Below are 13,831 nucleotides of genomic sequence, written 5' to 3'. Positions count from 1 at the left end.
AAATTCTAGAAGTCAGAGAGTTTAGTTCAATTTTATGTAAAAAATTAGTTTTCAAAGTCTTTTTATAATTTACTGGACTTTCATAATAGAATGTCATAAAATACTTAATGATAGTTTAAAAATCAATTAGAATTATCATGTAAGAAACAAATAATTGAAACAAGGGACAGCTTATATTTTTTTAAAAGACAGGAAACTTGGCCTCTCTGGCAGAACTGCTTGCTCATAATAAACGTGCATGTTGTCCAAGGTTGATGGCCATTACGGTGATGGTACTGTGCTTAGTCACTCAGTCGTGTCCAACTCTTTGTGACCCCGTGGACTGTAGACAACCAGGATCCTCTGTCCATGGATTCTCCAGGAAAGAATACTGGAGTGGGTTGCCATTTCCTTCTCCAGTGGTTATGGGACAGGAGGAACCAAATTTTATGCAATGATTAAATATGGCAAAGCCTTAACTAGCACAAATAGAAAACATAGTCAAGATTTAAAATTGTTTTTCTTCAATGGTTTTACCAAGGATCTGTAGGACTGAAGCCCAGATCCCAAGGAAGATAATGTTTTGTTGGGTTTGAAAAGCTTGGTTCTATTTGCTTTGCACAAGGCTGAGAATAAACGTTAACTTTTATAATATCTGAGGAACCACTGCTGAGGTGGGTGGATGAGACAGAGCCACAGCCTCCCTCACCACAGTGAACAAAAGCAGCTGCGTGCAGACAGCACAGTGGTACACGCCCACCTGCATAGGTGAGAAGAAACAGTAACTACTGTCTCCCTGCAAAGCCAGGAAGAGTGAGGATGATTTAGCCTGGCTGTTTTCAAAACCACAACAAAACTGAGCAACTACTTGAAGGGATGTGAAAAGATTCCTTTGAAATTGTCATCTCTTATCGCCAGTGGCAGACAGTGGTTAGGGACAGCTGTGTTGATCTTGTTCTCTCTGTCTTGTGACCACTTAGACAATTGTGTAACCCTCCCCATCTCTCTTCTCTTGTCCTGAAAGTTTGTTTGTGCTCACATCCATGTGCTCCTACTATTAGTCTCACTTATGTAAATGATGGATGATTTATTTTGCTATCTTACTTACCAAGTCTGGTTTTATCTTCTCTTTCTGGTAGTGCTTTAGCTAAAGATACGTCTTGCACGTCCTTTGGGGAGGAAGTACATGCCTGCACACATGGAGAGATTTTAACATTGTCAGATTTTAATAACATTCTTGATTTTACTTCTATAAGTAAGGTTTACAACCATAGACTCGTTAATCTAAAACATTAATGATATTAGGAAGAACTGAATGAGTTCTAGAAATGAACACAATTTGATGATAATTGTACTTAGAGAAACATATAGTAACCCGTGGTATAATCTGTCTTTCAGCTGGTCTTCAGTTTCTATGTAAAATATACAACTGCCATTTGGAAAGGATAATGGGAGCTGAGAAAGAGGTAGAGTTTGTGGAAAACCACCTTAGAAAGATCAGACCTAGAGGGGTCAGTCATAGCCATAATGGAAATAAAGAAAAAATATGTACATTATCTCTCACCTCATCAGTTAGAATACAGAGTGCCACAACACAGAAGAAGAGGCAGCCCACAATGAAGAAAAACCCTCCCAGTTATTTTCAGAATCATGGTTAAATGGTATTTTCCTTGCAGCTCATGCAAATGACCTGGATTAGAGTCTCTGTTAATTTATTCAATTTCAGAGACAGCATAAGGTAGGGAAAAGAATAGTGGATTTAGAATCTGGGGTTCCTCAAAGCCTAACCATCAACAAGCCTCTAATGCCAAACGAACCAATTCATGTTTAGAACTGCTACTGTTTCCCTTTAAAAGAGATTAGCTTATATCTGGTGCTGGAGAAGACTCTTGAGACTCCCTTGGACAGCAAGGAGTTCAAACCAGTTAATCGTAAAGGAAATCAAGTCTGAATATTCACTGAAAGGACTGATGCTGAAACTGAATCTCCGATAGTTTGGCCACCTGATGGCAAAGAGCCAACTCATTGGAAAAGACCCTGATGCTGGGAAAGATTGAAGGCAGGAGAAGGGGACAACAGAGGATGAGATGGCTGGATGGCATCATCAACTCAATGGATTTGAGTTTGAGCAAACGCTGGGAGATGGTTAAGGACAGGGAAGCCTGGCATGCTGCAGTCCATGGGGTCACAAAGAGACATGACTTAGCGAATGAACAATAACAAGATCACATCATAATTCTCAACGTGGGGCCACACTCCAAGTTCCTGCCCTAGAATCTTTACGTAATAAGCAAGACGCAACACTGATGGAAACAGTAATGCAAGTAAACCATAGGAGATCTTCCCCTACCAGCCACCCCCAAAACTGAGATATATTAGTCTAATCAGAGGTCTGCAAACCACGATCCCGAGGGCAAAACAGGCTGGTTGTTTATACACAGTCCATAAGCATCTCTCCAGGGGATAGCACTGCAAAGTCTCCCCCTTGCCATCTGTCTGCTCCTCGCCAACACCTTCCTTGGCTGCTGCCCAGGACTGGCTCTGGGCTGCATCTAGAAGATGGGGACTTGCTGCTGGTCACTGCCAAGCTTTCCGTAGTGGAATTCTACTCTGAGAGCTGATCACTTCGTGAACTTTCCCAAAACGCCAACGTCTCACCCCTCTCCAAGCCCTTACAGTTGAGACTTCCACCCCCTTACCTTACAAATGGACATGAATTTGAGCAAACTCCAGGAAATAGTAGAGGACAGAGGAACCGGGCATGTTGTAGTCCACGGGGTTGCAAAGAGTTGGACACAACTTAGCGACTGAATGAGCCCCCTTACCAACCAGTGGCTCTTTCTTCAGGAGAATGCCTGAGATCAAGTCTAGCCCACCATACTGGATGGCCCACCTAGGTAATGATATGTGCATGTTTGCATGTATTAGGGCAGTAGGGATGGGGGTTGAAATTTTCTCTCTTGTTATGTAAGTACCCATGTAATATATCCTTGATCTTGCCTCTGGGCCCATAAAACTTAAAATATTTACCATCTGGACCTTTACAGAAAACTCTGCCAATCTCTGGTCTAGAGGATCTCTTAGATGCCATCCAGTTGGAAACCTGTAATGTATGAAGTGCAGAGAAGAAAAATAAAGCCATACTTGCCTGGTCTTCTTTACCACTCTTTTGCCTAACTGGTAAAGCCTTTACTTCAGGTGCTTTCTGAAGTCCGTGGGCCCCACTGATACTTTCATTGTCATGAAATGCTTGGATAGCTTCTTGAACAAGAGTGTCAATAGAAAGTACCTGAATAGGAAAGCCTAAAATACAAAAGATTATTATGAATAGCTTTTCATTTAGGAAATTGAATCATTGTTCTTCAGTGCTGGCTTCAAACTTAGAACATTCTCTTTAGGGTCTCCTAGAAATGCTTTTTGGGCCAAGATTTCTTTTTTTTAATACTGTGGTAAAATTCATATGGGGCTTCTCTGGTGGCTCAGTGGTAAAGACTCTGCCTGCCGACGCAGCAGACTCAGGAGGTGTGGGTTCGATTTCTGAGTTGGGAAGATCCCCTGGAGAAGGAAATGGCAACCCAGTCCAGTAATCTTGCCTGGAAAATCCTATGGACAGAGAAAACTGGCAGGCTACAGTCCATGGGATCACAAAAAAGTTGGACACAACTTGGCAACTACACAACAAAAATTCACACGATGTAAAATGACCCATTTAAACCATTCTAAAAGATACAATTCAATATTACGGTCATTTACAATGTTGTTCAATCATTACTGATATCTTTTTTCCAGAAATTTTGATCACCCCAAAGGAAACCCTGCATCAATTAAGCAGTCACTTCCTATCTCCCTACCCTTGCCCCCAAGAACAAACTGCTTTCTGTCTGGAGATTTGTTTATTCTAGACATTTTATATCCAAGGAATCAAACAATATGTGGTCTTTTGTATCTGACTTCTTTCACTTACTATGATGTTTTCAAAGTCCATCTATGTTGTAGCACATAAGGGTACTTCACTCCTTTTATGACTGAGTAGTATTCCATAGTATGGATATACCACATTTTGTTAATGATTCATTGGTGATGAACATTTGGGTTGTTTCCACCTTTTCTCTATCATTAATAATGCCGCTATGAATATTCCTGTACAAGGGATATTTTTTTTTTTTTGGACCACCTGTTTTCTGCTCTTTAGAGTATATACCAGTGGTGGGATCGCTGTGGTCATATAGTAATTATTTAACTTATCAAGGATTCACCAACTATTTTCCATAGAGTTTACAGCATTTTAACGTTCTCAAAAACAATGTATGAGAGTTCCAACTTCTCTATATCCTCACCAACACATATTTTCCATTTCCTAAAAAATTATACTCATCTTATTGGGTGTGGAGTGGTTGAATTTTGTCAGGCTTTAAACAGGTCTATTTAACATCTCAATAATGACCTACCAGTCTTAATACAGACTGATCTTAGTAAAATTTTTGAATTTTCTAGTAAAACAGTAATCGTTGTTCAGCTGCTCAGTCATGTCCGACTCTTTGCAACCCCATTCAGGCAGCACGCCAGGCTTCCCTGTCCTTCACTGTCAACTGGAGCTTGCTCAAACTCATGTCCACTGAGTCGATGATGCCATCCAACCATCTCATCCTCTGTCTTTCTCTTCTTCTCCTGCCTTTAATCTTTCCCAGCATCAGGGTCTTTTCCAATGAGTCAGCTCTTTGCATGAGGTGGCCAAACTATTGGAGCTTCAGCTTCAGCATCAGTCCTTCCAATGAATATCCAGGACTGATTTCTATTAGGATTGACTGGTTTCATCTCCCTGCAGTCCAAGGGACTCTCAAGAGTCTCTTCCAACACCACAGTTCAAAAGCATCAGTTCTTCCGCACTCAGTTTTCTTTATAGTCCACCTCTCATATCCATACATGACTGCTGGAAAAACCATAGCATTGACTATACAGACCTCTGTCAGCAAAGTGATATCTCTGCTTTTAAATATGCTGTCCAGGTTTATCATAACTTTTCTTTCAAGGAGCAAGTGTCTTTAAATTTTAAGGCTGCAGTCACCATCTGCAGTGATTTTGGAGCCCAAGAAAATAAAGTTTATCACTGTTTCCATTGTTTTCCCATCTATTTGCCATGAAGTGATGGGACCAGATGCCATAATCTTAGTCTTTTGAGTGTTGAGCTTTAAGCTATGTTTTTCACTCTCCTCTTTCACTTTCATCAAGAGGTTCTTTAGCTCCTCTTTGCTTTCTACCATAAGGGTGGTGTCATCTGCATATCTGAGGTTATTGATATTTCTTCCAGCAATCTTGATTCCAGCTTGTGCTTCATCCAGCCAGCATTTCACATGATGTACTCTGCATATAAGTTAAATAAGCAGGGTAACAATATACAGCCTTGACACACTCCTTTCCCAATTTGGAACCAGTTCATTGTTCCATGTCTGGTTCTAACTGTTGCTTCTGGACCTGCATACAGATTTCTCTGGAAGCATGTAAGGTGGTCTGGTATTCCCATTTTTTTGAAGATTTTTCCACAGTTTGTTGTGATCCACACAGTCAAATGCCTTAGAATAGTCAGTGAAGCAGAAGTAAAGGTTTTTCTGGAATTCTCTTGCTTTTTCTATGATCCAAGGGATATTGCCAGTTTGATCTCTGGTTCATCTGCCTTTTCTAAATCTAGCTTGAATATCTGGAAGTTCTTGGTTCACGTACTGTTGAAGCCTAGCTTGGAAAATTTTGAGCATTACTTTGCTAGGATGTGAAATAAGTGCAGTTGTGAGGTAGTTTGAACATTCTTTGGCACTGCCTTTCTTTGGGATTGGAATGAAAATTGACCTTTTCAAGTCCCGTGCCCACTGTTGAGTTTTCCAAATTTGTTGGCATATTCTATTTAATTAGCTTTTCTTTGATAATACTCACTTATTAACAACAGTAATAGGTAAGTATTATTAAAGAAAAATTATTAAATAGATGGAAATCTGTGATTTCACTTCTAATTGAAAGAACTTCTAGAGAAAAAGCCAAAAGTTCATGAAAGGGAAAGAACTCAATTGATGTGAAGGATGAAAACAGTTACAATTTTAAGTCTATATCTTTTCTATATGAGACAAGTTGTTATTTTCCTATTTCATCTATTGGAAAAGTAAGTAAACTCTATGATGAAAGGTTTAAGATATTATTTACCTTTATACTATACATCATCATTATATAGCAAGCTCATAGATCCAGGTTTCCTTGGGACAGTTCTGATTCATGACTCTCTATTCTTAAAAGTGTCTGCTTTGGACAATAAGTTATGTGATCACTTTATTACAATATTCTTAATGCTAGAACTTCCAAATATATTAGCAGATTTTCATGTATGTTTTCTACAGACAGAGCCATTTGCAGCTATATTCACTGTAAATAGAAATCAATAAAGGAAAAAAAAAAGAAAATAAATTTTACTTTTCTCTAGAGCCTTTAGAGCAGTAGTTTTTCCACTAAAGGTTTTCCCCAACAAGCATCCTTTTATAGCAAATGAAGGTAACTCCGGTACTGTAGATTCAACTTGAGGAGGAAGAGAGCTTTCAATCAGTCTGTGAATCACATGGCCCAATATGCAATTGTTGGAGGGTGGTAAGTTTTCAACCATTTCTTCCGGTAAGGCCCATTCTCCAACCATGTTCTGTAAAAATAATAATAAAACAAAACGGAAATATTCTTAAAAGTGGAATTTAAGCATGTAGGAAACTGAAAATAAATACAAATGATAACAAACAAAAGTGAATCAGTACTTTAAATAGTTATATTACATAGATGAATAATAACATAATACTTTCATATTAGTGAAAAATAAGCTTCCCATATAGAAATAAAAAACAAATTCTAAAATACTTAACACTTTATGAAAGTAGACATATTGAGTTGAGACAAATTGTAACGCAAGTTGAGTATTAACACACTTAAATTGATGCTATCAGTACATAGATAAAAGACAGTAAGAGTTATTTGGCTACTGTATGCAAATACTAAACTTATTTTTAAATATTTTAAAGATAGATAAAAGAATTTTCATGACCAATATGTTGTCCTCTAAGTTTCCTATATTCATCTTCCAGTTTCTTTAAGTTTCTGGCTTAAATGATCAAACAATTAGAGGAAAAGTAAAACAAAGACAAAACAACAACTATACAGTTCACATTCTCTGACTTCTGTGCACTAAAACTAGAAATAAATTTTGTTTTTAATAAGTAAAGATTGGCTTTCTGAATGATTCTTAATGAAAAATTAAAACTGTAAACATTTGTAAATGACAGATTGAGAAAAATATTAAAATGATAAATTTATTTTAAAATATGAGATGAAATCAAGCTGTAGTTAGAGGAAAACTCATAGTCCTTTAGCTTTAAATGGTTTGATCTAAAATAAAAAGAAGGAAAATGAACTAAGGTTGAAAATAGGAAAAAAAAATTTTTTTATATAACCAGAAAAGAACATGGAGGAGGAAACTCATGATAATGGAGATTGATAAATTAGAGAGAAATACTATTAAGATATTTTTATTGATATAATTCTAGAACTTATTCATATTAATCATAATGAAATTGCAACCAGTTATGCACAAGGGTGAAGTATAGCAAGTATCAATTTTTTTTAACATAGGAAAGGCAGTAACAACAGATTTTAAGGAGACTTAAAAATCCTTAAGAAAATATTATATACAACTCTACTATGATAAATATGAATTTATTAACAAATGGTAAAATGATATTTTAAGAAAGTACAAATAATTAAAATTAATTTAAAAGGAATATTTGTAAATACGAAAGGCATGAAAGAAAGAAAAACATTATTGAAGAACTGTGACTGGGAAACTTGATGATACTACTAACAGAAAAAGAAAAAGAAAATTTTTCATTTCTCAAACAGAAATTTAAATGTTTTTTAAAGTCTTCTGATATATGGAAGCAGATAGCTTTCCAGTTTGCTTGGCGAGACTAATGTAACACTGATACTAAAAAGCTGTCAAAGATCATTGACAAAAACAGCATCCAAAAAAGAAAATAACAAACCAATCTTGTTTGGAAATATACCACAAGAATCATGCATAAAATACTGACAACAATCAGCCTGTATCAAGACAAAACAATTATATTAATTGACATTTACTACACATTCAGTATATCCCATATACTGCTGTTTTCATGAATTATTTCTAATGATTCTCACACAACTCTTCAGTTCAGTTCAGTTCAGTCGCTCAGTCGTGTCCGACTCTTTGTGACCCCATGAATCGCAGCATGCCAGGCCTCCCTGTCCATCACCAACTCCCAGAGTTCACTCAGACTCACGTCCATCGAGTCAGTGATGCCATCCAGCCATCTCATCCTCTGTCGTCCCCTTCTCCTCCTGCCCCTAATCCCTCCCAGCATCAGAGTCTTTTCCAATGAGTCAACTCTTTCCATGAGGTGGCCAAAGTACTGGAGTTTCAGCTTTAGCATCATTCCTTCCAAAGAAATCCCAAGGCTGATCTCCTTCAGAATGGACTGGTTGGATCTCCTTGCAGTCCAAGGGACTCTCAAGAGTCTTCTCCAACACCACACTTCAAAAGCATCAGTTCTTCGGTGCTCAGCCTTCTTTTCAGTCCAACTCTCACATCAATACATGACCACAGGAAAAATCACAGCCTTGACTAGACGGACTTTAGTCGGCAAAGTAATATCTCTGCTTTTGAATGTGCTATCTAGGTTGGTCATAACTTTTCTTCCAAGGAGTAAGCGTCTTTTAATTTCATGGCTGCAGTCACCATCTGCAGTGATTTTGGAGCCCCCAAAAATAAAGTCTGACACTGTTTCCACTGTTTCCCCATCTATTTCCCATGAAGTGATGGGACCGGATGCCATGATCTTCGTTTTCTGAATGTTGAGCTTTAAGTCAACTTTTTTGCTCTCCTCTTTCACTTTCATCAAGAGGCTTTTTAGCTCCTCTTCACTTTCTGCCATAAGGGTGGTGTCATCTGCATATCTGAAGCTATTGATATTTCTCCCGGCAATCTTGACTCCAGCTTGTGTTTCTTCCAGTCCAGCGTTTCTCATGATGTACTCTGCATAGAAGTTAAATAAGCAGGATGACAACATACAGCCTTGATGTACTTCTTTTCCTATTTGGAACCAGTCTGTTGTTCCATGTACAGTTCTAACTGTTGCTTCCTGACCTGCATACAGATTTCTCAAGAGGCAGGTCAGATGGTCTGGTATTCCCATCTCTCTCAGAATATTCCACAGTTTATTGTGATCCACACAAAGACTTTGGCATAGTCAATAAAGAAGAAGTAGATGTTTTTCTGGAACTCTCTTGCTTTTTCCACATAAGTATAATTATCTTACCAATTTTGCAGAAGAAAACCCTGAGAATTATAGAAACTAAGTTATATTTGTCTATGTGTGTGTGTGCTCATATACTCAGTCATGTCTGACTCTGTGACCCCATGGACTGTAGCCCACCAGGATCCTTGTCCATGAGATTTTTCTAGGCAAGAATACTGCAGTGGGTTGCCAGTCCCTTCTTCAGGGGATTTTCCTGACTCAGGGATCAAACCTGAGTCTCATGTCTCCTGCATTAGCAGGCATGTTCTTTACCTATAGTGCCACCTGGGAAGTTCATAGTCACGATAAATAGTAATGGCAGAGCTTAGTAAGGACTCAGGCAGAGAGACTGCAGAATATGTGCTTAAAACCTTTATATTATATGACTGAATACAAGTTACTTGATGAATATAAGGAAGGTTAAAAATGAGAAAACGTATCATATATCACATTAATAGGTTAAAATACAAGCATATGATCATTTTGACCAAGAAGCATCTGATCAATTCAAAATTCATTTCTGATGAGAAAAAAATTAAACAAATTTCTTAGTATGCTACAAATTGAGTATGATTGGCCTAACATTTTTTACATATCTTACCAATATGTAATGGTGAGCCAAAGTGAACAACACATTTGTCTTTTTTTTTTTACTTTATTTTACTTTACAATTCTGGAAGTTCTAGCCAATGCAAATAAGATAAAGAAAGAAGTAGAAAATTTAAATCTACAAAGCAGATTCACAGACACAGAGAACAGACTTGAGGTTGCCAAGGGGGAGGCAAGAGTGGGAGGGAAGGATTGGCAGTTTAGGGTTAGCAGATTTAGCAGATGCAAACTAGTATATACAGGATGGATAACTAATAAGGTCCTATAGCACAGGAAACTCTAATCAATAGCCTGTGATAAAGCATAATGGAAAAGAATATGAAAAGGAATGCACATATATTTATAACTGAATCATTTTGCTGGACAGCAGTAGTTAATACACCATTGTAAACCAACAACTGTAAATTAATATTGTAAATCAACCAAATTTTAAAAAAGAATAGAAAAAGTAGTAGTGCTCCTAGAATTAGCAGTTGAGTTCCTGGTGCAGAGGTAGCTGCTGCAACCTGAATTTCCAGTGCTCTGTGCTGGTGACAGTCTTCTCATCAGATCTGGCTGTGATGGTTCTGGTAATTTTCCTTGGAAGTTTAATCTTGAGCGTGGTTCTTGAATTTAACCTACTGAGTTACTGAACTACCTAACATATTTTGGATATGTTTTCTGCTTACTTAGCATAAGTCAACTTTTTAAATTGCATTTAGAAAATTTGACAAAAATCACTGGAATTGATGAGAAGTATATAACCTAAGCATAGTCTCGCATTTCTACTGACGAGTGTAAGAAAAATGACTTAAATAAAGGGAAATTCAAAAAAGTCTGAAATTATAAGCCACTTAATTCTTCTCCAAAGAAATCTGATTTAATGTAACGAAACAAAAGTGTTAGCGCTATTTATTTATTTTTCCTTCAGGATATCACAAATGGTTCTAAAGTTGAAGCATAAACAGAACTGTACAGATAAAAATATGTACTTAAAAAGGAAAGAAATACAGGTTTGTTGCCTAACCAGAGATATTAAAGCACTTATTAACAACTTATGAGGACTTCCTAGGTGGCGCAATGGTAAAGAATCCACTTGCTAATGCAAGAGATGAAAGAGATGTGGTTCAATCCTTGGTTCGGGAAGATCCCCTGGAGGAGGCATGGCAACCCACTCCAATATTCTTGCCTGGGAAACTCCATGGACAGAGGAGCCTCATGGGCTATAGTCCATGTGGTTATAAACAGTCGAACATGATTGAATGACTGAGCACTCAGTGCTTTATACCCTTGTCAATTCCTTCGTCTTTGTATGATAATAATATCTATTTCACAGGGTTGTTATAAAGGTTGAGTGAAAGGCTTGTGTGACCACTGACTTTGAATGGTTAACTATTAGTAGAAGTTCTCTTGTTGCTGCTGGAAGCACACATGGTAATACCCTTAAGGGAGACAGCAGCCACATTTTTGCCCAACAAGAAGTGCACTGTAATCAGAAAGGCATGCATCCTCACAAAGGGGTCAGAATAAAGCCCTCTTCCCTCACTGAATGTGGTCAGACACAATGGGATAGAATGTTGACCACGAAGAGAACTGAAGGCTTAGGTCAGGCAGAGGACCAGTGGAGATGGAAAGATTATTTGGTAGGACATATTTTACAGCATAACCTTAAAAATACAGTTGTGAAATTGCTAATAAGACTAAAGATAAAAAGGGTAAGTAAAGGGAGATGTGTCAGGTTGGAATAAGAACATGATGAGGAAAAAGGAAAACTGAAAAAAGAGGGAAATTAGGCCGGAATAAAGATGACTAGTTTAAGGACAATGGCAATGAGCTAAAGAGACTTTGTTTCTGAAGGTTCCTTTTTTTACTCCCAATTCCCAGAACCATGCTGGAACCTAATAGGCATTCAATATTTATTGAATGAACGAGTGAATCAATCAATTGTAGGCTCAATATATGTGAACTAAATAAATGAGTGAATACTGCCTCTTACTAATTTTGATTAAGTACAAGGATGACTTAGTTCTCCAAATAAGATAGACACAAGCCAACCTAAAATCTAGGATAAGATCAGCAAGAGTCACCTTCACAGGTGGAAGTTAACAAGAATCCACAATGTATGAAACTAGCTAACCCTGGAAGCAGGTCTAGAAGTAACAGCTTGTAGTATGATTTTCAAAGAGCTTCTCCGTTAAACCAAGGCATCCTTTTTCATGGCAGCAGGAAGCATCTCAGTTAAAATGTACTAAATTATAAAGAATTTATAAAATGGGACTTTGTAAGAAGTTCTGCCAGAGATTTTTACAGGGTGCTGAGGGGGTAAGGAGCAGCCTGACTGAATGAATAGATAAGGTCTGCTCTATGGCAAGCTATTATGATCTGGTTAGTTTCATTTTCCTAACTGGATATTTGTCTTGGGTCTCACAGATTACATTGACCCAGGGTATTCCATATGACTGGCAGATAATAAAAATAAGTTGCAGAAATTCTAGTTCTGTTTGTAGCAATTAACTTCCAAGCCTTTCATCTGAGTCCTGGCCTGCCTAGCTTCCAATCTGCTGGCTTCATCTCCATTCTCTAGTCTGGTTCTTACCCAATCTCAGCTTTGATCATTGGCCTGCTCAAAGGACTTGGCTTGATCCCACCTGTGTCTCTTCCTGTTTCTGACTACCTCAGGTAAATTATCTTGACCACCTTTGTTCCAGCTCTGAGAACTCAGTGAGCCCTGGAGCTAGTTCTCATGGCTGACCTTCTGTTCAGTTCTGTCCTGTCTCCTACCAGAGGGAATCAAATATCATAGAAGCACGTCTATTATTATGGAAACATGGAAAGTCTAGTAGCTGCATTCCAGTTACTGTGCTTGGAGGATTTGGCACTCAGGAAGACACCAAATTCCACAGGGAAGTACTAAGGTACAAGCTGGTAGCTTTTGGAGCCTCTGTCCTTTGCCTTGCTTTCCCAGACTTTCTCCTCCAACCACCCCCAAACCCTGAGGGAATCTGTTTGTAATTCAGACTTTAAAGTACTTATAACCACCCCCAGTTCTCAGAAGAAGGGTGGTTGGGTATTCTGCCAGATGGGAAATTCAGCTCATGTAAACTGGCAACCCTACAGGGCTTGACTACTATGTGGGACCTGTTTGAGAGGCAGGTTCCTATCAAAGATGGGAAAGATTGATGGAAAAATGGATGCTGTGCTCTTTTGCCTCTAACAAGGAGGAAGGAAAGAGGTCCAGTTAGGTGATGGGCAGCTCACTCCTGACCTCTCTTCCAAAAGCTGTCATGGAACAGGCTCTGTATCAAGACCCAGTTCCAAGAAGAACTCAGAACAACCTGAAAAGATGAGGTGGCTGAGTGAGCCTGGCAGCCTTTCTAAGGTCACCTGACCTCCAGTCAGGTCAGAGTCTGGTCAGATGTCTGGCTACGCCTTCCTGCCAGACAGACTGGCCCTTGACTCCAGATGAGGCAGGGGCATGGTGCTAGGCAGCTCTCACTGACTGATGTTGGCATGGTAGGTGCACCTCCGGGGAGAAGGTATGCCACCACATCCCTCTAAGCTAGATTGCTCAGTCTGGACCACATCTTATCTGTGGCCAGGAAGTGCAAGTGTTGCCCATGGTAACAAAGGAAAAGCAGATGTTATCACAGCTTCACCTGCTCTGCTCAGCTGAAGACTGTTCTGGCTAGAAGCAGCACTGTGAATAGCCAGTGCCTTTCTATCAGTTGATCCCATGGTTAATTCTGGCTCATTAGGAAATATGAAGAACTGGTTCTGATTCTACAATGGCTTTCACTCAGAAGCCTGCTCACTTCTGTCCCAGAGGCAGTCTTCCCCAGTCTCCTCCGATATTATACTATGGAAACAGACATGTTTACTTCTAGCCTGTCACAAAAGAAGACCCAGGACAA

The 13,831-nt window shown here is 38.7% G+C and overlaps 1 protein-coding gene across 8 annotated transcripts in view; it reads right to left on the bottom strand.

Moving 5' to 3' along the window:
• SPEF2 (sperm flagellar 2) overlaps nt 1-13,831 on the bottom strand; it is a 196,945-nt gene that overhangs the window by 126,960 nt on the left and 56,154 nt on the right. For all 8 annotated transcript variants that reach the window (XR_005724763.1, XR_005724762.1, XR_005724765.1 and 5 more), the window contains 3 exons: nt 6,433-6,652; nt 3,128-3,282; nt 1,088-1,148 (listed from right to left, as the gene is read on the bottom strand). Coding sequence is in view for 3 of the 8 variants with exons in the window: in XM_040262317.1 (XP_040118251.1) it covers nt 1,088-1,148; nt 3,128-3,282; nt 6,433-6,652 (436 nt within the window). In the remaining 5 variants the exon portion in view is untranslated. The remainder of the gene's footprint in view (nt 1-1,087; nt 1,149-3,127; nt 3,283-6,432; nt 6,653-13,831) is intronic.

Source organism: Oryx dammah, unplaced genomic scaffold (genome assembly GCF_014754425.2).
Source record: "Oryx dammah isolate SB20612 unplaced genomic scaffold, SCBI_Odam_1.1 HiC_scaffold_20, whole genome shotgun sequence".
NCBI lineage: Eukaryota > Metazoa > Chordata > Mammalia > Artiodactyla > Bovidae > Oryx > Oryx dammah.
Note: the sequence above shows the minus strand (reverse complement) of the source record. Positions and strands in the feature narration are given on the sequence as shown.